We start from the raw sequence: 26,224 nt of genomic DNA on the forward strand, positions 1-26,224 counted from the left end.
TTAAATGGAACCATGGAGGACGCATGTTTAGATGCAACTACATGTCTTACCAAGGTTCTGAGAAGATGACTTTCCACATTTTATTGTTTAACCCAGTCTGACGAAAGTCATTTTTAGTAATTCTGCAACAAGTTTTTGCTTGTAAGGATTTTTTAAGGTATTTTTGGTGCTTTAAACAAAATAACTGTGGTGTAAAATGCCCCTTAAAGCCTCTAAAACCTAAAGAAAGTCAGTGAACGCGAGAAACTAAAGAAGCTTTTAATCTTTACACATGTTTTCAGGTCACAACTGTCCTGGGGAACTTTGCCTCTTTTATTGCAGCCAGTATCGACTGACTTACCTCTTCTTTGCCTGAAAATATAAATGACAATCACACACTTCCCCTCAGGACAAAGATGTGATGCACTGATCTGTTTGGTAAAGCCTGTTTTTTTATTGCCATACTTCCTGTTCTTTAAGCTTTTGGTATCAGCTGCTGGCCGATTCCTTTTTCACAGTGAGAGTGACACACCCTGGAAGCCACAAAACCTTTCACTGTAAATCATTTGCGTGATTCATCGGGACTTACGGGAATTGTATGTGCAGCTGTTTAAAGTTGTGTAGAAAAGCGCTATATAAGAACCAGTCCATTTACCATTTAAACATCTGTTTACCTGGAAGTTGGTCTTCTCTAGTGACGCCCCGCCCTCGACCAGTAGTCGACACACTGCGTGCTGCTTCCCTGATGCTGCTTTGTGCAATGCAGTGTCACCTCTAGACGCGCACACACACACGCACACACACACGCACACACATTCTGGTGATCAGATACAACTCATATATAAAGCTAAAGATCATAGATAAAGCAGTAACGTCACTGTGGTCAGACTGTTCTATACCACACTACACTACAGGATTGAGTTGTCTGCACTCAGGTTCTCACACAATCACTACGTGTGAATTTTAAACAAATATAAAATACACATGAATGATACATTTCCCTTCAGAGAAAACGAAACAGAAAGTACTTCTCTGTGTCTGTTAAATCCAGAAGAACCTTGGAGCCTGAGGAGGGAGAAACAGGAAGCGTGAGCAGTGATCTGAACGTACAAATGCTGTTAAACAAGCCAGAAGGTCCAAATCCTCTTTAGTCCATGTTTTCCTGCCCTCAGAACAGTCTTCCACTTTGCCTCAGTGTTTCTGGATCATTTCACATCCAGTATTTATTTTTGGCCTTTGCACACAGAGATTTGTCCAATTTTTTTCAGTCTTCTGATGATATCTTGTACTGTAGATGATGCGATATTCGACATCTTTGTAATTTTACATTCAAGAACATGTTTTTCAAATTGTTCCACAATTTCTACATGCAGGTCTTGTGCACAGGTTCACCAATCTGCACCTCATTACTCTCTGAGAAGCTCTTTTTATACCCAATCATCACATTGTTGATGTTCCTCCACTTGTTTCTTTTTCAGCTTTTTTTTGCCCTCTTCCCAACTTGTTGGAGACATTTTGCTGCAATTAAATTCAAAGTAAGACAAGAGTTTTCATGAAATACTAAAACGTGTCAGTATGAACATTGGATATTGTGAATATCCAGAACTGCTGTTGTGACACTGAGTTGTACACAGCTGTGGGATTTTAACCCTAAACAACCTGAGTCTTTCAGTTTTGTGACTCTGACTGAAAGTAGATCCAGGAGGCTGTTGGAGACTTTCGTTTACAGTAACACAGATATTTATTTAACATGCACTTTCTCACCTTGCTGCAGTATGTAGCGGACCAGGTCTGCGTGTCCGCTCTGAGCAGCTAAATGCAACGCCGAACAACCCCCAGAGTCTCGGACCAACAAATTGACGCCTCGATCCACACACTGTGAGAGCTGCAGAGGCCGACAGGAAGACACGATTTCAAGATTTTCAACATCAACCAGGATTCTTAAAAACAGGAACAAAGAAAGAGCAAATCTTTCTTGATAGAAAAACCTGATTGTTCTTTCTTGATAAAAGCACTGAAAATCTATTTCTATATGTTATTTCATTTATCTTTTTAGACCCCAATTCTTTTTTCATCCTCCACTTTCCAAAAACACATTCAGCTAACAGCTCTTTGGTAATCACCTTGTTGTTGTTTGTCAAAGAACAACAAGGTGATTACTAAGATGTTAGCTTTGGTATTCTTCAAGAGAAATTAAATTAAGTGGGTTTTTTGTGACAAAGTGCCTAAGGATAATTTTTAAACTTGCTACCTTGAGAGGACGCCTTCTCTGTGTAACGCAAGAGTGGTTAATGATCCTACTGTCTGGGAATCAGGGTAAAGCAGCTTCAGCTAACAACTGTCTCGCTCCTATCCCGGTGGACCCGCGTGTCTTTCTTTTAGTTTTGTTTATCTGTCACAACACCCCACATCTTAATCACAGGAGACGTGAGACGCAAGCAATAACAGGTGACAAAAAATAAAGACACAGATTTGTTGTTGGTCCACAAAAATCAGAACTCTCCCCCCTGTTTTTGTTGACATAAAAGGCCAAAATACACCCATAGATGTGGGCATTCCACTGCTATCACTTTTAGTTTTCTTTCATTTACTGTATCCGAATAAGTCCTCTCATTAACCATCTGCTATAGTGCCCCTTCCATTTCTGTCCTGGACTATGAGCCAGGCCACAACCAGTTTAAAACATTTTCTTGCAAAGTTTCATTGCCCCATGAAGGATGTCTGGTCTGATACAGAACCAAGAGAGGGAAAAACCGTCACATGTACACATGACAGAAACAAGAAACTGTGGGATTTCCTCCCTTTATTAGGTGTTACTGTCATGGCTGACAGGGAACTTTGTAAGAATGCCTGTAGTATGAGTCACAGCATGCATGTAATTAAAAAAAAAGGATCCTGTGGTGTTTGGAGTGATGCATAATTTAACCTTTTCATGACTTAAGAAACTGCTGAGTCTTTGTTGATCGGCTGGGCAAAGGGAATTTTACTGTTGTGCAACATTAAACCACAAAAACTAATTCTGCAGTGGCTAACACACAGGCTAGTAACAGGTCATCCTCAGGCCGTGACAGAGTAGATGTGAATTACCGTGGAGAGGTCCCCAGAACTTGCAGCTGTCAGCAGAGCTGTGAACACACAAACACAAAGCAGTCACTTTCTTCATCTTTTCTGCAGCTGTCTCTGTGCTCAAACACTGTTTACAGCAGAAAAACAATGCAGGGATCTTTTTCTCAGTAACAGATAATTAAGGTGACCTATTGTTTGAAGGGAGCATCAGCCTGAGTCTTTCCACAGGGCTCTATTTTAACTTTGCTCCACTTTCTTACAAAGGTGAAGGCTGAGGTGTTTTTTCCACACAGGAGAAATATTCCTCTTGTCTCGAGGCATCGTGCTGCTCTGAACAGCCCAACTAGAAACTAGAAACACTTAATGACAGCATTAATCTCAGGGAAACTAAAACTCCAGCACTTAATGTGTGTCTGGAGCATTTACGGATGAGGATTTCATAGTCAGCGACTGACCGTCGGAGCTGCTTTTAGGAAAATAATTAAATAAATGTGTTAAAAGCAATACATTTCGGTCCAAGCAAGGCGCTTCTAAAATCATAAATCGGCACAAGTAGAAAAAAAGCAGCAGAACTGGAAGCACAAGGAACAACCGGTTCTCTGGGAGAACTGGGGAGTCCCGGGAATATGGACTGATGATGTGACTCTATAAACAGGCCTCGCAAACACCGTTCCACAGTGTGTTCAGAAGTGTGAACACACTGAAGAAAGCAAATCAATTTACCAAAGACAGAAACCTGTAAAGAAAAGTCCTAAACTGCCCATCTCCATATGAAAATGGAAAAAGTTTGCTCAGTCTTATTTTTCAGAAAGAAAACAAAAGCAAATGAGGAAACTGTATCTGTCCGAGAAGCGTTTCACTTTTAGTTTCTAAAGTTGAGACACGCACTAATCTATGAGTCATATCAAAGGTCAACCCGTGACTTCCACCTGACAACTCACAACCAGCTGATGTTTACGGTTTACATTCACCGCATTACATTTAATCAAATCAGGCAAATATTTACCCTCATACTCTGAATATTACAACTTACAGGCACGCCAAACACTTTACATTTAATGTGCCCTTTTGTACCAGGTAAGTACAGGAGAGTAATTAGAGGGCTGGAAAACTCCTTAAAATATGACAAAATTACAGAAGGAATCAAAGCAGGAAGATGAGCCTGGCTTAGACGTTGCTTCTGTTTAAAAAACAAAACAAAAAACATCAATATACACCAGTTACCAGGGAGTTTTTCCTTCCCACAGTCGCCTGCCATCTGATTGCTGGACTTTACTCTCCATAAAGCACTTTAAGGAAATTTTTATTGTATTTTTGTTATATATAAATAACTAGAAATGAATTTATACAACAAAGTTTAACCTTGCCTGTTGTGTTTTTGGAGAAATCTCTTACTTTCAGGCTCCTTAAAAAGTTAAACTTTAATATTGTGACACTGACTGTGTGTCTGTGCGTGCGTGTGATACCTTGTTCGTCTGATGTCAACGGAGCGCTGCAAACAGAAAACAAAGACAGCGTTAATAGGATATGTAGATAACACTTTTCCAGTGCTTACACAATGTTAGTATCACGTAACCGTGGAAACCTTCATATTCTTATCAGATAGAAGTGATCTTTGAGCAGATGCAAGTGCAAAGTTATGGCCACATCTGTTAATTATAAATGTTGAAGAGAAATGATCTGATGTTCAGCCTCAAACACACGTTTGCTTTAGTTTTGATGTCCCATCTGAGCGGGCTTCTTCCTCTAAGCAATAATTCAAAGATGTGTGTCTGTGAAGAGTTATGAATGCGCTCCATCCTTTCACCTAAACATGGTCACTTCTGGCTCCACAGAAAACAGTGTGGCGGCAGCTAAAACGCAGGGGTGATGCTGCGGTGGCTACGTGTGATGTCACTTGCCCTCTTTCAGATGCATCAGGGGGATCTGCCTCGCCTGGGAGCAGAAAGACGTTGCTTCTCCCAAATCGCTCGCTGCTTCATTATGAATAAACGTTTTCTCATTTGCATTTTAGGTATGGAAACTATTTGATACCCAGGATAAGAAAGGTGATCACACAGTAGGTAAAACGAAACGTTCATGTGGAGCGTGAACTTCTCAGAGATAGTTTTCTCTGTAATCCTTCTTTTGTCTACTCTGTCCAGAGGTGAGGGGAGCAGATAAAATGCACAGGGCCGTGCCGGCTGCATCATATACAATGACACGATTCACTCGCATCACGCAATGTCAGTTCTGCCGTTTGAACCCATCCACCTCAGCATCCACCTCCAAGGGATAGTCACTCTTCACTGCCCATTTTTCTATTAGCAGGTCAGAGAATAGATGCTAAACTCTGCCTGCATTCAGCTGCTCACTGACTGAACAGCTCTGAAGACCAAGACAGAAGATGATCCTAGAGGCTCGAGCACTGCACTCCAAAACACTTGGGAGGGAGAAAACTTCTCCACAAAGTGCGTGCATGGAGTTTTCTGGTTCAGATATCTTCAAACAACAAACAAACAAACAAACAAAAAACAAACAAACAGATGGTGTCTCCTAAATTTCCTTTTTTTAATTCAATATGTATCTGGGAAAACATGACATAATTCTCACCTGCTACGTTTTTCTGATCACACCAGGTGTAAAAACGCATGCAAACATTGCTTAATAATTGTTCATGTCATTCATATATTTATTTAATTGAGGTGCATGAATGACCACCGTACAGAAGAGGCTCCTGACCTCAGTGAGTCACCTCTATCTGCTGACTTACCCGGCAGTGGGCTCCACCACCAGATCAGGCATCCCCGCGGACGAGCCCTGGCTCACCACTGGAGCTTCGTGGTCCAGGATGAACACTTCATCCTGACAGATTTCTGTCACGAAATGCAGATGCTCCTAAAACAAAACCCCCAAACCCCCAGAGAACCAGGAAAGAAAGAAGGAACGTGAGGAAGAAAATGCACCTGGAAACAAGCTTTGTGAATTCTGAAGCAGCAGGAGAGTCAAAAATACCTGAGCCTTGTCGATGCGATAGAAGCGGTCGGCTGACGTGGCTGCAGAGAAGGAACACGCAGTTACGCGACATAAAACGTCTGTAAAGCTGCATTCATCAAAATCTCTGCAGGGTTTTATGATACCCAAATAATCTTTTATGATTTTAGAAAAAGCTTCAACGACTTTCATTTTTATCGAGTTATAAATTTAGTTTATAACTCAAGTCCAAGACAATAATAATAAACCTTTTTTGTGCTACTTGTGGCTTTTGAAACTTGAAACTTTTGACGCCCCCCTGTGGGAATTCTTTGCAAGTTAGCAAACATTACACATTCAGCCTGGGATCAACTAATACTAGACTTGTAGTCAAGACCGCCTAAACCAAGACCAAGATAATACCAAGACAGACCAGGTGGAGACCAAGACAAAGTTGAGACGGAGACTAAAAAGTCTTTAAACTGCAGCCAGATGCTGCTTCGTTTACGGGTGTCAGGCACATTTATGTGTTTTTGCGATGCACTCACACAGCCCACCTCCCCGCTGTCTACTGTCTCACTCACTTACTGAGAGGACAGACACACGCTCCACTTCACTGTCGCGTCTCTCACCCTCTCTGTTTTCACATAATGATGTTATGCTACATCCTTGCATGTGATTGGCCGCATTATGGAGGGATTGGACCATAGCTGAGCCACTGTGTGAGAGCTGAGCAGCGAAAGGAAATTAAGTGAGGAACCGGCTCTCGCTCAATGGGAGTCGACTCTTCTGATTCACTACAAAGCACTCTCTAAGCACGGCTCTTAGAGCTCATAATCTTAATTGTTGTATCACCTGCTGTGGCGCCCCCTTGTGTCAAGTGAGCCAATACAAGCAGCTTTTGAAGGAATTTGTGACCTTTGTTCTTAAAAAGCACAAAATAAATAAACTTTACCCTACTTTCAGGACTGGAGTCTGAATACATTACTGTGTTTGACACTTTACTAAAGGATGTGATGGATAACTGACTAGTTTGGTGACTAGTTGAAGGCTTTAAGAAGCTATGTGTACGGTTTACAGACATAAATAATTCTGTAACAGCATCTTAGTAGAAATTTAACTCTCAAGGAGGGAAGAAAAAGTAAGGTTTTAAAATGCTTTGAGTCAAAGTCTGCAAGCTGGTGACCCTATACATGCAGTTTTTGTGTTTTGGGGACCACTAAAATTAAACTTAATTTAATTAACTGCCACAACAGGTGCATGAAGATGTTACCGAGATCCTTCTAGAAGGACTCTGATCCAGTTTAAGGTGTTTCAGTCACTCACAATCCAAGAAGCTCCAGTTGGGAGACAGTCTGCTGGTTGAACTGGTCCGGGGGACACCTCTGCTTTCATCCTGGAGGCAAAGAGACAAATGTTGTGATCGTCGCCATTTTTTATTGAACAATGAACTGAATGTAACAGGGTTCAATCAGGAGATTAATCAGAGTAAGGACGAAGCAAAAGACAGAACACGTGAGAAAGACAAAAGTGCTGTTTACGAGTGTTTTGTAGCGTGGCAGAGATGAGCAAGACAATTAGACAGCATGTAGTGCATATCTTTTGTTGTTTTTAGGGATTTTACCACTCTAAGGGTTACTACAAGGATTTGAGAGTGGGTGCCAGCCTGTAACAGATAAAGTTAGTTTATATTATTTAGCTATTATTTAGCCAAATGCTTATGGGCTGCCAGCCACCTAAAAATGTTAAACTCTTAGATGACTGTCCAAATGTTTCAGTGTTTCTCAACCCTCACAGAAAGACACCCCAAAGTCATATACCTGGTAGTGCACTCTGTGGCCAGTAGATGGTGCCTGGTGTAAATCCTAGCAAGCACACAGCAGACAGGTTTCAAGGTTAACAAAGAGCCAGAAGCATTTACACAAAAAACATCAACAGCTTCTACACATTTTACATTCAGTCACATGAGACAGACAGCTAAAGAGCACCTCTGCGTTCCTGGCAGTGCCGGTCATTCATCCATCTATAAATAACTGAGAAAGGAGCAGCGACGCTGCTGCGTGGATCATGAAATAATGATGAAGAGGAGGAAACAGGAGAAAAGGAGAACAAGGGAGGCAATTAAAGTGATAATGATGATGGTGGTAAAGCTAGAGACTTGCCTCTTGTAATCTGTCAATATAAAGTCTGCAGGTCTCCAGGTCACAGTCCCCCCTCACCACCACTATGCCAACAGGGATGGCTGAGAAAAAACAAAACAAAACACAGACACATGTTAGAGCTTTAGGGTAATTATAGTAAAGATTTATCAACACATGGTATCCACAGCTGATCACCTACACTAAGAAAATTTTTTTTCTGCACTAGAAATCTTCAGAAATATGTTTAAATATGAAAACGTGGTGCCAGGCTGCAGAAACGTAAATGTTGGACACAGTCGGGTCCAAAATACTAGTTTTATTTGTCTGTCACATGAGTCAAAGGTTTGTTACTTTATAAACCACTAAAACATTTTTTTTTTTGTCATGTGTTTTTTGTCATGTGTCATGGTACAAAACCAGCCTGTATGGAAAGTTTCCTCCTTCATAACCAAAACTCATCCATTTGCTCGTTGTAAAGCTTAAAGTTATGTTTCGTGTATCCTGTTGCTGCCTTTTGGAATTTATTTTTAATGGTTTATTTGACAAACAGTGTGACTTACAGTACTTACGCTAATTTAGTCTTAAGATGTAATTCAGCCTTAGTGGAATTCTTAGCAATAACAAACAGGTTAGCAGGTATCTGCTAGCTATATGTGTGTCATAAAGTTGGTTTGGCTAAAAACAAATGAGCTACAAAATTCTGCAGCTGGTGACCCACAATTTATACAAAAAGTCAGATTAAAGCTGATTTCTTTTTTAATTTAAGAGACACAGAGAGCCTTACATATGTCTCGTAGCCGCTCCTTGTCATACTGCAGCCTGTCGTACTCCTGGAGGCTGATCCGGTTCACTCGAAGACGCAGACGATCTGGAACTGCGTGAGGACTGGAAAAAGCACACACACACACGTGCATGTACATGCACACACGCACAGATCAGACATGCCCGAGCAGACAATGAGAAAGGCATACAGATGCATACATGCACGCACAGACACAACTGGACACAACGCAAAACAGATCTGAGCTTTTATTTAAATATAAATATAACTGAGTGTCTGCACACCTGAATGAGTGGCAGCTCGATCAGCGGAGAAAACTACGTAAAAACAAACAAACAACTGAGCTGAACTCCTGCACTTCATTATTGACGATGTTTTGGTCCGTCTGACTTTCAGTGAAAGTGATCTCATGCTGAGATGCTGCCCACGTACCTGACGAAGGCTGGACAGACCAAAACACTGGAATTGAATAAATATTTCAGCAGTAAGCAGCACAGTGGAGTTCAGCTCAGCTGCTTTTACCTGATATTTAATTCCTCCTCTGTCTTCTTTCGTTCATGTGAAAACAGATCTATGAGCTCTGACATATAAAAGACATCTGCACAGGTGTTTGAGAATCATACGTCCACAGAGCCTCAAAAGCTCTAACTCAATAATCTTACCTGCAAAGGGACAGAAAGCGTTTGAAATTACAACAGTTACATGACTCTTGTTACTCAGAGCACAACATTAAGACACTTTACAGGGTCTGGACGTCAAGCGAGAGGCTCGGTTCAGGTAAAGGTAAAGGGACTACAGCGAGGGAAACATTAAGACAAAAGACAGAAGCACACTGAGGAGTGGACAGGCTTTTATCTGCATGCTGCCACGCGCTCTTTCTCTCTCTGCCGCTCTCTTCCAGCCTGTGTAACACAAACACCAACAGCCAGCACGACACAGCAGGGTTTGACCAATACAGCTATTTGAGCATTTCAAATCTGGGGTTCTCAAAATGGGGTTCATGGACCCTCACAGCCAACACGTCCAACAGGAAAAATCTGGGCTTATAAAATAAGGACATTACGACTCCTGTCTGTTACGTCTCACAGGTTGCTGTCTTTCTGATTAGCCACCGCTGCTAACGAGCACAGAGGAACATTAGTCAGGGTGTCCTTGGATAACCTCTCTATGAGGTGCCTGCACCTAAAAACCCAAAAGCGCCACTTTAAATGAGTTGGGAATCCTAATGCAGAGCCTCTTTCAATGTTGGGACTTTGTCCTGATTTGCCCTTCCTCGCATTAAACATGCAGCAGGAGACAGCCCACGTCAGACTCTTCCTCGCTCCTGGAAATACTCTGCTTGGTTCAGGTGAGGGTACTGCCTGAGTTCAGCATGCAGGAGGCTCACTCGTGGTGAATGTACCGGTCATTACCCGTGAGTTTGTACTAAAGTGTTTGCAGGTTAAAGAGCGTGTCATGTTTGAAAGGCCTGGTTGGACATTTACGTTTCTTCATCAGTGCGATTGCTATTAAGGCTTTTTTTAAACACAACTTTCAAGGAAATATCACTTTCTCTTGTATCATGATTAGGGTGAGGACTTAAGATTGGGTGGGGCCCGTGGGATTTTCTCATTTTAAAATGGGTCGCAGCTTTTCTGCTTCATCCTTTTGTTCAGTAGCCAAAGCTTTGACTGAGCACCACCTCCAATACTACAAATAAAAACTGTTAAATGAACAAATAAAGTCAAATATTTTATAATTTGCTATCATTAAAATCATCATAACTGACCACAAAAAGCTGGGAAGATGCCAACTGCTGATTTTGTCATGTCAAATATTGGTCAAAGCCTGATGGATCAATAAAGACACAACGCTGTCAACACATTTACTCACACGGACACAAACATCCATCCATCCGGTCACAGAGGGCTCAGGTACTTACACAGAGAAGGAGTCGGGGGGAGCAGAGAGGCGGCGCAGATCAGCTGCACACACCTTCTGAATACTACGGCCGTACACACGCGCACACACACACACACACACACACACACACAGAAGAGAGGAGGAACGTATGACGGGGGGAGATGAGGGGTGGAAAAAGAGAAAATGACGAGGAGGGGAAAGGAAATGAAAAAAAGAGGAGGGGAAGGAGACAAGGTAAAGAAAAGAAAAGAAATAATTAAAGATCACACCGGCGTGTGTGTTGGAGGAATGAAGAAGTGAATATGAAGGAAGACAAAAGAAGAAGAAGAAGAAGAAGAAGAAGAACAGGAGGAACAGACGGAGAAAAGCCCAGAGGTAAGTGGACAAACATTGATAGCACAGTAGCAGTACAGACAGTCGATAAGTTCTGCTACAGAAAGTCATCACCCTCTATTCTTCCTGCTCTCACATGCACACAGTTACTGTAGCTGACACGGTTTAAAATACACACAGATAAAGACAGAGATATACATGAAGAGATATTAGTGCTACGGGGATGGAGGAGGGTTAGTAGTCTCGTGATTCTCTTTGTGCAGGAGGAAATCACAAGGCAGCACTGCCACTCCTGAAACAGATCAATAAGCATCTCCTGTTCACAGGAAACTGCCAGTGTCACGTGTCAGCGTGTCACCCATGCTCTTGTTTGGATTAATTTGATTACACGTCCCTCCTTTGACTTGGTCTGGCGTGCTGTACGGAGATGTGGGAGACTGACGAGTGAATGTCAGCTCCTGCTAAACAGACTGTGTGACTCATTCAGATTTTTTACAACGCTGCTGGCCTAGATCCTCCATCTGTACGAGCGCGCACGTGTGTGTGTGACTCACTCGTTGAGCAGGGGCACAGAGGTGCGTCTCTTGCTCTTCTGGACCATGTTGGCCTGATTTCGAAGAGAGATGCGGAGAGTGGATGGAGCCAGTCGGCATGGCTCGCCGTCCACCTGAACAGAAAGACACGCTGAGGTCATGTTTTAAAAGTCAAACCAATGACTTCATAGTATTTGCTTCTTTTAGGCTTACATCAGCAGCATATAAATCCGAAAATCAGCCAAGAAGCTACTTGCACTCACAAACAGTTTAAAAGACGGACGTCTTAAACCTGCATTCTTTCTAAGGACCAGCAGAGGGTGACTCTTGTTTGGAAAGAGACCTCCACTTCTATAAAATGAAAACGGCCCTCAACTCACTTGCTCTGTGACCTCAGTAAACACTTCCCTGATGACTTTATATGAGCTCAACCTTCTTTTTCTTTTTTTAAATGGTCATTATTGGGGTCATTTTACCCAAAACAGATTGTTTGAAGGTTTGGTTGGGCTCTTGGAGATGTTTTGAGCCGTCTTCAATTTAGTAATAGCTTGTGTAATGTTTATTTGACCTGGCCTGATAAAAAGAAATGTCAGGTTAAATAAATCTCACAAACCGCAGCACAGTATAGCGGACTCTACTAGAGCGGCATTGCACGATTCAGCTCAAAATAATCCTTCTTTATCTCACACTGAGCCCCTGCTCATCACAAACAGAGGGTTTTAACAGCTCTCATCTCTGTCTCCTATCTGAGCTTTTGATCAGAGTCACTGCAGAAAAGAGGCCGCACACAAACATCTGGCTCACTTTTGTCTGTTTGTCATTAAATATCACAAATAAAATTAAATATATAGCCAATTTTAATACACTCGCACTTCTCATTGCATTTACTGCAGCTGAATGACTTCATCATTTCTGCATGACTGTTACTTTAAACAATGCAGTACTCTACACTACCCCGAGAGGTTCTCATGTACCCATCTGAGAAAAACTGTTTAACCCTTTTCTTGTTTCTCAACGTTGTTGCTTCTCTGTTTATATTACAGCCAGCACTATAGTTACGTTTTAAATATCATTAATAGATATGATTAAATAATAATGAAATAAAGAATGAATAATGAAATATTGTCCCCTGCAGAGTTACTCAGAGCTAAACGAAGAATTGAATCAAATATTTAAGAGAGAAAAATTAAAAATCAGTCAGTCATCTCAAAGGTTTGTCAAACTGTGAGGTGCATCACCAGAAACATACGGAATTTAAAAAGGTTGATCTTCATGCTGGGAAACAGGACTGACTGTGCTGAAATTAATTTCACCTGAAGTCAATTGTTTTTAATTGTTACTGATCAATTAAACATGTGAGATGGGGAAGTGGGAACTTTATCCAGGTTTTTGTACCAGAGGAAGTCTTAGAAGCACGGACCTAAAGTTTGCTGTCACGTACCATTTCAATTTCAAAGTTTTTATTAATTAATGTTTTTAATACAAGCTAAACTAGGTATATTAAATTTAATTGTTTATCTATTACTTAATTACTTTAATGCAGCATAAACAGTTTTGGTGGTGAAGGGTCTTTATCAAAAGGAAAAGCCGTAAAACTTCTTCACATTTTCCAAAGCTGTCCAGTGGGCCAGATTGGAGTATTTGCTGGGTCGATTCTGGCCCCCGGGCCTTATGTTAGACACTCCTAAATAAAACTGTACATTTACTACAACAGTTTGTGTTTATTCTGAGGAATTCTACGTGTTTGTTGTTTTCTTATACTCTGATTATTCTCTAGCTGCTCTTGCTTTGAATCCTGCAGGTATGAGGTTGTTATATTACACTCTGTCACTCTAATATTACCTGAACAGGTACAGTCTTGTAGGTAGTGAGGATGACCTCTCTGCACTGGTGAAGTCTCTCTCCGTGACCTCCAACCTGCAGCGCTGCCTAGTGGACAACAGAGACGTTTTCAGATGTGGTTTTCTCTTCGTTGCGCTGCTTCTTTTTTGAAATTCTTACCAGCGAGGCCATGGTGAAGCCGATAACCTCGATGCAGCCGTCGTCATGCCGCTGAGGTTCAAAGTCTCGATGGTCTCCCGTGTTTCCCCATGGCATGGTGCCGGCACAGTATCTGCACACGTGTTAACACAATCATGCAACAACAGAGTCTCAAAAACACCTTAAATGTCATTTGGGCTCCCCCTGTGGCGTCCTGTTGATGACACGCTCACTGCTGATGTTTTTTAGCAAAGGTTAAACTCAAATATCAAATCAGGTGCTTTTCTGGCTGATTCATCTTTCTCCAGTGACGGCGCAGACTTTCCTCTGACCGAACAGGTATGAAATTTGTTTTTATTGACTGAGGAGTATTTTAACTCCAGGCTGCGTGGGAGGACTGAAGTCAACAGCTTCAGCGAGCATAAAACCTGAATTACACCTCCTGCCTCTACCTTCAGCCCACTTCAAGAATTTAATTAGTCAGGTAGTCACAAGAGAGTTGTGGTGTCTCACAGTTTTCTAGATGCTATTTAACATGCTTTGTCACACACTGAATTGTTAGACAGAAATTAAAACTTACAGATGCCCCATTATTTACACGTTTTTCAATAACAGTGAACTTTTTTTCTTTGGTTTTTATTTATTCTTAGCAGAGCAAATACCAAGAAATTCACAAAGAAGCAACACAGCAACACTGTTTTCAAAAAGACTGACTGAGCCACAGATCACAAAACTGCTACTAAATTCACCAATGACTGACTGATGACGCTCGGAGTCTGTCCGCCGTGAATTTCTTCGAAAAAAAGAAAATAGCCAGACCTCTGCTGGGAAGGAAAAGCTCTCAAATCTGTCTGGTTCACAAAAGGCATCGAGACAGAACTGACACTGCAGCAGCACTGAGTGACGGGAAAATAAGTACCGCCCCCTCACAGATGTTCAAAGACACAACACATCTATGTCACAGCTTTAGCTGCCTTAATTCTTCATGCCACAGACTCAACAACGTCCTGGAAACATCCATGTTGGCATGATAGCATCACACAGTTGCTCCACATTTGTGGACTGCACATCCATGATGAGAATTTCCTGTTCCACCACTACTAAAGGTGCTCTGTTGGACTGAGATGGGACTGTGGAGTCCATCTGTGTGCAGGTTCAATAAACCAGTTTGACACCATGTGTCATCCTGCTGGAAGCAACCATCGGAGGATGAGTAGGAATCAGCGTGGTCAGCAACAAGACTTGGGTAGGCTAATAAGGGTCACAAAGAATGGAAAAAATCCTCCACACCATTACACCCCCACCCCTTTGTGTTGAAGCCATTTACCCTTCATTCTAATTTGTGTTGTACAGTTATTTCATTTTTAACCTTAATTTATATTTTATTCCTTCCTAGTTAAATTTACCCTTTTTAATTTTTCATATTTATTTCCTATCTTATTCATAGCCTTTTCCTTTTTTGTTTTCTTTAGGTCACGAGCAGTTGTCCAAGCATTTCACTACATATCGTACTGTGTATGACTGTGTACGTGACAAATAAAATTTGAATTTGAATTTGAATTTGAAGCTATGAAGCTAATCAATAATATTCAGAAACCTAGACAGTGCCTGACTAAGTTCAGGTCAAGAAATTCCTGGGAACCATCGATTTGCGCCATCGTGGCCACTCCATGATCACCTACCTGGGAATGTTTAGAAACACTATGCACTGGAACTTCAGCTCCTGGATCTTGGGAGTGAGATCTGTGCCATCACACTGTGAAACACATGGAAAGAGAAACATTGAGCCAACGTTTCACAGAATGTGCGCCACATATTTGCAGTATAACAACTTATTTTCACTCTCAGAACGTTTGTTTTGCTTTTAAATGTCATTTCAAGCGTCGCTCGCCGTTCTCAGCTTTTACTCTCAGTTTCACTGTCCTCACTCTCGGTCCAACCCGCCCCCACGTTCTGATTAATCAGGTCAAGGGTCACGCCACACTCAGCTCCCTGCAGGATGCCGTTAATGATTTATTGCTGCAACCACGTAAGATGTGCCATTTTCTAAATGTACAAACCATTTCTGGGTCAGATTTTTCATATTCAATTATCTATTTTCCACCAGGAAAGTTTCTAAATCAAAGCATAATTAAAGGATAAGTCCAGTCAAATTCAATATGCTTCTATAAATAAATCCAAGGAAAAGACCAAAACCAACAGAAAGCCTCAGCGCTGCGCATCCGAAGCTTGAGCTCATTCCTCTGTGCCACACAGCTCCATTATTCTCACAGAAACTATATAAAACACATCAGCGTTAACACCTCTAACAAGTTCCTGCATTACAATGAACGAGGGCACTGTAAATCTGCTGATGCTGCTATAAATACTCACAGCAACAACAAATTAGCAGCTGAAAACAATCCCAAACAAACAGTTTTTCCTCCTGTGTTACTAATATTTGTTCAAAACTGCAGCGCCAAGATTGTTTTAAGGAAACGATTGAGTCTTTTTTTCTTTCTTTCTTTGAATGACGGGATATATTTATTATCCAAAGCAGCAGGAAACAAGAAGCTTGAGGATGAGAGTCAGCATCAGAGTAGGGAAGTCGGAAAATGTTCCGAGACGATCAAAAAACTGTTTGTGTTTTGCTGCTCTGGCATGAAATTTCAACAGATGCTGCTCTCGGGGCATCACTGACACTGAAGACACAGTAAACAATCCTGTAATTTAGTTATGTTCTACTCAGTCCAAGATAGTTACAGGGTTTGTTAACTGGGAAAAAAAATCAAAGGGACCGTTCACCACCAAATCAAGTCAAATCAATCAGATGTGCTATTTCACACATAGGAGTTCCCAACAGGAAATTTGCAGGGCGCCCTCTGGTGGACAAACTTTGCAACATCAACACTCATAACAAGGCTGAAGGGTGTTTCTTTCATTTCTTTTTTACTTTTTTAGTTATGGTTAATCAGCCATCACAAGAGACAATACCTATATATCAATAGCTAATATTGACAAATTACTAATATAAGGGCAATCGAAAATCAGTATTTCATATAAGCAACTTTATTCTTCAACACAGCCTGAACTTTCTGGGGCTGCTTTCTTGTACTTTCTTTAAGTAGTCTTGAGGAATAGTTCTCCGGACTTCTTGAAAGACATTCAAAGCTCGTCTTTGGATGTTTTTTCTGCCTGTAGATGATCCCACACTGCTTCAGTAACGTTGAGGTCCGAGCTCCGGGGAGGCCAATCCATGACTGTGTGTTTCATCCAGGAATGATTTTACTGCATTGACATTGTATTTGGGATCAATGTCATACCTAAAAAAATTAAGCCAGCCTGTCCAGGGTGGACATTACATGCTGGATCAAAATCTGATAGTACTTATCTGCATTCCTAATTCCATAAGATTTTCCAAGATATCCAACACTACTGCCTGAAATACAGCCCCCAACCAAGACACAGCCTCTGCCATGCTTTACAGATAGCCGTAGATACTGTTGTACCCCTCTCCTGCATTCCTCTGTAGATGTTAATGTTGACTTGAACCTACAGCTGATATCGTCCAAGCCTGCTCCAGTTAGCACAGAGCAGAGGGCGCAGCGCACTCTGGACAGGTCACCAGTCCATCACAGGGTTAACATGAAGAGAGAGACAACAAACCAGAAATCTGCTCTGCACCACATACTGGATCACCCCTGAGATGGGGTGAACTGTCCCTTTAAATATGCTCATTTTATCTCTGGGCATTTTTCTTTTTTTAAGGAATTTTTCAATTAACCAATGAAATCGTCATTAGAAATGTTAATAAAAAACTGTTGGTGCTCTAACCCTGGGGTAGATGTCAGTGTTCAGGGTCAGTGAATGAGCAGCGCGGTGGTTCTTGTAAGACTTTAATGAAGGACACTTCAGCACGGCGGCCGTTAAAAGAGAAGCAGAGGGCGGGATTTTAATCACCGACCTGCTGCCCAAACATGTCGACACAGAAAACGATACAGGCGGAGAGCGAGAGAGAAGACGGAGAGAGTGTGTTAACACTCACCACCACTCTGACGTGCTTGGACAAATCCCTGGAGCTCCTCTGGAGGAAATCTGAGAACGCAGCCTGCACACACACACACACACACACACACACACACACACACACACACACACACACACACACACACACACACAGAGAGAATGGGGCCCAATCAAACAGAATTACAGTTCATTACATTTCCCTCATTAAAAAGAGATAACTCCGTGACACGCTTCCGCTCCAACTCCCACCCATCACTTCTCCCTTCCAACTCACATCCTTCACAGAGAATTTGCTCATTCCAAATAATTCTTGTTTAAGAATTTTTATTTCAATCGGGGAGGTTCAGAAGCTAGAGCTGCACGAAGTTGGAAAAATGCTGGATTAATTAACAATAGATCAAAGATCAAAACAGCGTGCTATGACCTCGGCTCACTACAGATCAGTAAAATTACCCAAAAATCATCTGGCGAAGGTATGCGGTCGATGTGAATGGCTGCATTAAAAATAGATAAGTCTGAAAAATGTTTTAATTCATGGAACATTTGCACAGATTTTACATGCTGGTGTGTAAAGGCCCTCAGAGTGAACGCTAGACTGACTCCCTGCACCGTCAGGTGGCACAACCTGGTACTGCTCAAAAGTACAGCCTGGTCCTCGTTCAACTTCACCTGAAATCTGCTCAGTGTACAGAGGCTTGGGATATAAAGTCAAAGCAGATGTTTCTTTACATTCTGTAGCTTTTACTTTCTTTTGAAAAACAGCTGAGATATTCTCTTTGCCTCCATGTGTATTTACTCTGAGTGATTTTTTTGCAGCACCTCATTCTCGCTTATTTAAACCAGACTTCTTCCTGCTCATCCTAACATGTGTCTGTGTGTCAGACAGACAGTGACTGGGAGGAAGAGTTTAGGCTCCAAAGGTTTGTGTGTCTGTGGATGTGTGAGCAGAAAGAAAGTCATCGGGGACACTCACTCCTGCATAGAACATCTTGTTGCGGAAGCGACTGTTAAACTTTTCTGGGTTGGCCTCTGGAAAGACACAATTAGAGAGGCAGAGAGAAAGAAGGAGAATACATTAAAGATGCGACAAAGACCGTGGGATTACAAATGTGAAAACTCACGCAGAGCGGTGCAGAGTAACACGGAGAGACTGACTCATTTGTGCATGCCTGAATGTGTGAATCTGATTCAGTATCCTTTGTAAATTTTTCATTCTGCTCATCTTTCTCTTCTTTTTTTTTAACAAAAGCAGAAAATGATCTATTAACTAGGGAGAGGAGAACCTAATGGAACATGAATAGAGTTGACACAAGGTGAAAATTTAAAAAAAGACTGATATTAAAATAGCTTTCACACACCTCTGGACTCGTGGAACTCCAGGGTGACGTGCGCGTCGAAGCCAAGGCTGAAGTAGTTGTTGAACACGTTCAAGGGCAGCTGAGGATGCAGGAAAAACACTGAAGTGGGCCTCTTTGCATAAATATAGTGTAATTTATTCACATAGACAGCTCACATCCTCTTTGAGCATAAACTCTGACCATTTAGCTACTGATACTCATCAAAATTCACACTTTTTGGTAAAGCCCAACTCTTTAAACCCACGGTATAGATATTAACAAGCAAAAACCTCAGAGGCTGAAAAATAAAGCACCAAAACTGCCCTATCTTTATTCCAACAGTGTACCTAATATGGAACGCACACATCCTAACTTCCAGCACAAACTGACCTTCTGTGTGCCCTCCTCTGGCTGGGCAGAGCTCTTTTCTACTAAGAGGTTCCACCTGTCCAGCTGCACCACCGAACCGTCCTCCACATGACACAAAACCTTGGACACTGGTTCATCCGTGTAGCCCTGCAGGGAGGATAGCAAACACAAGACAGAGGCAAATTTAACTACCCAACATCTACACAGTCATCCGTGCAAAAGGGTTTTAATGTTACATTTAATATGCATCTGTGCAAAGTGAGGATAAATACACACTGCAGAACATCTAAACTATTTGAATAAGTGAAAATAGGACAAAGATGACATGTTGTAACGCAAACGTTTAATAAAGTGAGATTTTCTTTTTAACTGAATGCTAGCAATGAATATTAATAAAATGCTGGAAAGGTTGTGTAAAGGTTGTGTAGGTTGCTACAAAATGACCCGGTGAAGCATCTGATAACCTTTTAGGTTAAATGGAAACTTAACTGGGTATAAAAAGAGGACCTCAGAGCTGCTCGATCTATCAGAGAGGCCCAGCCTCTTTAATAACAGGGCAGAATCCAGCATTCATGACAATATGGGAGAGCATTAGAGCATATGGAAGGGGTTGACCTTCACATCTGTAAAGACCCATCAGTGCTGAATGAAAAATTGTGGAGCCATTTTCAGGGAAGTGTTTTTTTTATATCATTTAGCTAAAAATAAAACTTTACAGTACGACACCAGGTATCAGCTACCTGCAATGCAGTCTAGAGATCCCTCCCCATGTGCTTCAACCCCCACTCACACCCCGCTTCATGTTACCTCAATAGGTCACAATGTCTCACATAGTGGTTTACCCTTAATCCCTGGTGATGATTTAAGACCCTAGTCTTTGTTCACACTTTGGCTCATGTGACAACTCTCATGATCAGTAGCAGGTCAACAAACAAAGGGGAGAAGTCCCACTAGGGGTTAAATATCTCTCAAGACGACTATGACTTGGATGACTGAGAACCTATACAAACATGATAGTTTAAAACCCACTGGGTCATTGGTAAACCATCTAGGGTTCAGTCTTAATTTCACTGACCAATAATTTTCATCGCAGTTTTTTCCCCCCCTCACAAAACATGAGAATAACTAAACGAAAACTAACGGACGAAAACTGATGAAACATAGCGACACTTTCATCAACAACTATAAACAAAATATTCAGAGAGATAAGATCCAATCAGAACTAATTAAGTTGTGCAGAAAGGCGGGACGATTTAGGAAATGATCCAATCAGAATGAAGGTTAGACCTGACAAATGGCATCCGTACAACCAGCTCCCCTGTTTCTCATGAAAACGACAACACTTGGAAGGATTTCAAAATAAGACTTTGTAAACCTTGTGGAGCACCTCTGCTCTGTAAAGACATAACAAACCTTTTCACTTTAGTCAATGAATCAACTTTTGAATTTGGCTCCTATAATCTTAATAATAAAACTACAAGTCGAATAAAACTAAAAGTATTTAGATGTCTAAATTATGACTAAAACTAAATCAAATATTGCAGTAAAAATTAATTCTGCTAGAGTTTGGTTAACACCATGTAAGAGTAACTTCTAGTAAAAAATAAATAAATAATAATAATAGCAAATAATTGTAAGAACTGTAAGAATGTTGTAAGAACTGCCAGTTCTGGAGGATTTGTTAGCTGTTTGTAAATCAGTCTAAATGCTGTGATATACACACAGCTTTACTCATTGAGTTCAGGCAATAAAATATATATATATATATATATATTTAAAAAAAGGAGTAGAAATTTTGAGAATCACATTTAAGGAATGTGCACAGCAGCTAAAAACAGACTGGGATGCAGAGAAGAACGAGAGAGAAAGTGGACAGTGGAAGACTGAAGAAGAGGCTAAGGCTGTTTCTTGTCGCTCCATTCCTCTTTCATCTCCTTGCTAACAAGAACACCACGCGCAAGAAAACACACTAAGTAATAAAAGAGAGGAGCAGACAGGAACAGCATGCGATGATTGGATTTCAGTGAGCGATGATTGAGGTTTCATTACTGCCACTATAACCATAACCTTTAAGAGCATCAAACACAACCACATGATGCACGTCCACGGATTTCACAATCTCCGCAGGTCGATCCCTCTCATGTTCTTCGTTTGCTTTTATTTTCTCCCTCCTTTTGGACAAATAAAGGAAACAAGACAAAAGACAACACACACACACATATAAGGAGAAAACAATCTGATGGTAGTAGCGCTCATCAGCAGGGCCTCCTAGCTGCTGACACACACACAGTCAGGTTTCAACTTACATTAACTTAATTTAACCAAAACCTACACAATCTAAAACCTAACCTTTGACCCAACAGGTTATTAACACTCAAATCAAGTCATTTGCATGGAGGAAACGATCGTTTGTGTGTCCAAAACAAGTCCGCACCATTTATGTCCCCGCAATGTAAGTACTAACAAGGACACACACTCAGCAGGAGAGCTCACACTCAAACAGCAAGTCACAGGGACAGTCACACTCACGCAGCGAGAGGTGGAACAGATACGGCGGTGAGTAACACAACTGAGTGTCAGAGAGATGAGAGAGAGATCAGGACAGAAGAAGGAAAGAGACATAAGCAATATAAAATAGCAGGAAGAGGGAGAAATAAGGGTGAGAGAGAAAGGGAAGGGAAGGGAAGGGAAGGGAAGGAAAGGAAAAACAAGCGATAGGAGGAAAGATGAGCAAAACAGAAGAGAAGAATGAAGGAGGAGAGAAAAAAGTGGAAAGAAATGGAAAGAAAGCTAATGCAAACTAAATGAGAAGAGAGCAAGATGATGAGGGAAGGTCCAGCAAATGGGGGGAAAAATAAATGAAAAGGGAAGAAAATATGAGGAAAGTAGAGAATGGAAAGACAAGGACAATATAGAGGACAGGAAATAGATATATTTTATTTATCTTTCAATATAGACTGAAAGAAAAAGAGGCGAGAAGAAAGAAAGGAGCAAGAAGGAGAGGGAACAGCAGTAAAGGAAAGACAGCAGGATGAAGAAGGAAGGTCCAGAAAATGAAAGAAAAATTAAATGAAAACAAAAGAAGTTGGAGAAAGTTGGGAAAAAGAGGAAAGGTAGGAAATGAAAAAAAAAAAACTCTAAAGAAAGCGCAAAAGGGAAAGTCAAAGGAAGAAAAGAGGATGAAAGAGTGAGAACAAGGAATGGAGCAAGGAGAAGAGCAGTGAGGGCAAGGAAAGGAAAGGAAAGGAAAGGAAAGGAAAGGAAAGGAGATGCACCAACAGTTAAAAAAAAGGATAAGAAATGAGAACTCAGAGGAATGGAGAGGAAATGGAAATAGACAAAGTGGATAAAATGCCTGCAGTCAGAAATACTTGATGAAATAGAGGACAAAAAGGATAGAGCAATTAGACTAATTAATCACATGGCAGATAAGAATTTCCACTCAGGGCCGTCTTCGCTCCAAGCGTGTATCTCTGTACGTATCGGGAATGTTTTATCATTGCTTTCACTGCTGCTCCATCCGGAGCTGCTGAAGTCATTCGCGTGTCCTTGCTTCATCGTTCAGCTCGGTGCAGGGCTGAGACGGCACAGTTCATTACACTCAGTGATACTGAACTACAAGGTCCATCCTTACTGTCACATATATAGTGGGGCAAAAAAGTATTTAGTCAGCCACCGATTGTGCAAGTTCCCCCCCCTAAAATGATGACAGAGGTCAGTAATCTGCACCAGAGGTACACTTCAACTGTGAGAGACAGAATGTGAAAAAAAAATCCATGAATCCACATGGTAGGATTTGTAAAGAATTTATTCGTAAATCAGGGTGGAAAATAAGTATTTGGTCAATAACAAAAATACAACTCAATACTTTGTAACATAACCTTTGTTGGCAATAACAGAGGTCAAACGTTTACTATAGGTCTTTACCAGGTTTGCACACACAGTAGCTGGTATTTTGGCCCATTCCTCCATGCAGATCTTCTCGAGAGCAGTGATGTTTTGGGGCTGTCGCCGAGCAACACGGACTTTCAACTCCCGCCACAGATTTTCTATGGGGTTGAGGTCTGGAGACTGGCTAGGCCACTCCAGGACTTTCAAATGCTTCTTACGGAGCCACTCCTTTGTTGCCCGGGCGGTGTGTTTTGGATCATTGTCATGTTGGAAGACCCAGCCTCGTTTCATCTTCAAAGTTCTCACTGATGGAAGGAGGTTTTGGCTGAAAATCTCACGATACATGGCCCCATTCATTCTGTCCTTAACACGGATCAGTCGTCCTGTCCCCTTGGCAGAAAAACAGCCCCATAGCATGATGTTTCCACCCCCATGCTTCACAGTAGGTATGGTGTTCTTGGGATGCAACTCAGTATTCTTCTTCCTCCAAACACGACGAGTTGAGTTTATACCAAAAAGTTCTACTTTGGTTTCATCTGACCACATGACATTCTCCCAATCCTCTGCTGTATCATCCATGTGCTCTCTGGCAAACTTCAGACGGGCCTGGACATGCACTGGCTTCAGCAGCGGAACACGTCTGGCACTGCGGGATTTGATTCCCTGCCGTTGTAGTGTGTTACTGATGGTGACCTTTGTTACTTTGGTCCCAGCTCTCTGCAGGTCATTCACCAGGTCCCCCCGTGTGGTTCTGGGATCTTTGCTCACCATTCTCATGATCATTTTGACCCCACGGGATGAGATCTTGCGTGGAGCCCCAGATCGAGGGAGATTATCAGTGGTCTTGTATGTCTTCCATTTTCTGATGATTGCTCCCACAGTTGATTTGTTCACACCAAGCTGCTTGCCTATTGTAGATTCACTCTTCCCAGTCTGGTGCAGGTCTACAATACTTTTCCTGGTGTCCTTCGAAAGCTCTTTGGTCTTGGCCATGGCGGAGTTTGGAGTCTGACTGTTTGAGGCTGTGGACAGGTGTCTTTTATACAGATGATGAGTTCAAACAGGTGCCATTCATACAGGTAACGAGTGGGGGACAGAAAAGCTTCTCACAGAAGACGTTACAGGTCTGTGAGAGCCAGAGATTTTCCTTGTTTGAGGTGACCAAATACTTATTTTCCACCCTGATTTACGAATTTTTTTACAAATTCTACCATGTGGATTCATGGATTTTTTTTTCACATTCTGTCTCTCACAGTTGAAGTGTACCTCTGGTGCAGATTACTGACCTCTGTCATCATTTTAAGTGGGAGAACTTGCACAATCGGTGGCTGACTAAATACTTTTTTGCCCCACTGTACTGCATGCTGTCATTTTACTGCAGCATGTCAGCCAGAAAATAGATTTTTGTAAAGACCTCTTATCAATTTACTAATACATTTATGCCAATTATCTGAAAAATGTGAAGAAAAATTGCTGACATATCAATTTTTTTCACTCTAACTTTTGACTCATACGTGAAATATTTGATGTATTATCCTCACTACAAGCCTACATAGCTGATCTCATGAAAAGTCTCATGGAAGAATGTGGGTGCTCGTAAAAGATCTGCTGCAGTGCTGTTATTGAAACGTGTGTCAAGAGGCAGATTCTTCAAACTTTAGTGCTTCATCAGAGTTTTAGGAACAAGTTGCAGATTTTTGTCAGACTTTCTGAAAGTTTTGGGGAGAGGAAGGTCAAAACCAGCAGAGGAGGGCTCGCCTTTCATAATCCAACAAATGCCACACTTCCAGCTTTTGTAAGGCTATTTCTAGAAAAAGTTCCACCTTGACAACAGTACAATATGCTTTATGTTTGAGACTCCATACGAGTCTTTTACCATAAATTTAGCTTGTGTAAACTGTAAATTTTCAAGAGTGAAAAAGGTACATCTGAAAAATGTACTTAATTGCACTATTTCCTCTAGACATCTTTAAAGTTACAGTGTGTAAAATCTCACCACTAGATGTCAGTAGATTGCAGATTGTGGTCAACTGAGTCGTTTTCTTACCCCAGAGGGGTTTTATTGTTTTGGGGGTTTTTTTGCTATTTGTAGGGCTGGTGGCCCACTGTTTAATTCAGCTGTCAATGCTGGATGATAATCAGCACTTGCAACAATATCAGGAAATATATAAGCACGTTTATTCACATTTCTGTGCTCCGGGCGGTAGTCGGAGGAATCAAAATCTCTAAAAGTAGTAAAATGGTGGGGTTTCTGGTTTACTTTCAACAAATCTTGGTCATATTTTTCCTGTGTTTTTCTTAATGAAATGAGTAAAGCTTTTCTTAATGAATAGAGAACTTTCTTTGTATAAGTTTGGAAATTGTTTTGTCATTTTTAGCAGCTGTGTCTTCATGATATTTGCTTTGTGTTTGTTGTGCAATAGACGAGGATCTTTTACAGCTCACTGGGGAAAAAACGATTGTTTGGACCCCCTATGAGACAATAAACAATATAATAACAAAGAGATTTCAGAAAATTTGCAGCAATGAACTGCGGCTTATTATTTTGGTGTGTGAGTCTCAGTGAGCACAACTGGTCCACATATAATTGAAACGATGAGTCTGGGATACCTTACTTAAAGACATCCATGCGTTTTTTTCTATTATTTCTGGAATGTGAAAACAAACAGTGTATTTTACGCTTGAGGAAATGAAACCCTACTTTAAAAAAATGATGGAAATGGTTTGTTTTTTCTTACAGTATAAGTGATTTTCCCCTGAGGGAAACCCAAACCCTTTCTGTTTCCTATGCACGATAAACCCTGAGTGAACTGCCAACTCGACCTATGGATTTATAAACTCTATACCTCAGTTTGTTCTGTACACCTAAACCTGCTCTGAATACAACACCCACTGCAGCTGTGTCACTGCTGTGATGTTTCCCAGTGAGGTGGGGTGCGCTAAGCGAGCCGTTTT

General features: G+C 41.4%; 1 protein-coding gene across 5 annotated transcripts in view; it reads right to left on the reverse strand.

Moving 5' to 3' along the window:
- Nucleotides 1-26,224, reverse strand: part of dgki (diacylglycerol kinase, iota) — a 106,089-nt gene that overhangs the window by 4,083 nt on the left and 75,782 nt on the right. For 3 of the 5 annotated variants that reach the window (XM_085253088.1, XM_085253087.1, XM_085253091.1), the window contains exons 14-33: nt 19,400-19,525; nt 19,031-19,109; nt 18,646-18,701; nt 17,692-17,754; nt 15,350-15,423; nt 13,689-13,800; nt 13,530-13,616; nt 11,709-11,821; nt 10,841-10,903; nt 8,923-9,023; nt 8,160-8,239; nt 7,818-7,862; nt 7,324-7,393; nt 6,040-6,080; nt 5,798-5,922; nt 4,512-4,537; nt 3,067-3,104; nt 1,744-1,864; nt 1,008-1,044; nt 654-753 (exon numbers count right to left, since the gene is read on the reverse strand). In XM_085253088.1, coding sequence (XP_085109214.1) covers nt 654-753; nt 1,008-1,044; nt 1,744-1,864; nt 3,067-3,104; nt 4,512-4,537; nt 5,798-5,922; nt 6,040-6,080; nt 7,324-7,393; nt 7,818-7,862; nt 8,160-8,239; nt 8,923-9,023; nt 10,841-10,903; nt 11,709-11,821; nt 13,530-13,616; nt 13,689-13,800; nt 15,350-15,423; nt 17,692-17,754; nt 18,646-18,701; nt 19,031-19,109; nt 19,400-19,525 — 1,557 coding nt within the window. The remainder of the gene's footprint in view (nt 1-653; nt 754-1,007; nt 1,045-1,743; nt 1,865-3,066; nt 3,105-4,511; nt 4,538-5,797; nt 5,923-6,039; nt 6,081-7,323; nt 7,394-7,817; nt 7,863-8,159; nt 8,240-8,922; nt 9,024-10,840; nt 10,904-11,708; nt 11,822-13,529; nt 13,617-13,688; nt 13,801-15,349; nt 15,424-17,691; nt 17,755-18,645; nt 18,702-19,030; nt 19,110-19,399; nt 19,526-26,224) is intronic. The other 2 variants (XM_085253090.1, XM_085253089.1) reach the window with 2 other exon arrangements.

Source organism: Mchenga conophoros, linkage group LG17 (assembly GCF_057382185.1).
Source record: "Mchenga conophoros isolate Kocher_MC1m ecotype Shallow Benthic linkage group LG17, M_conophoros_male_GT1.1, whole genome shotgun sequence".
NCBI classification, from domain to species: Eukaryota; Metazoa; Chordata; class Actinopteri; order Cichliformes; family Cichlidae; genus Mchenga; species Mchenga conophoros.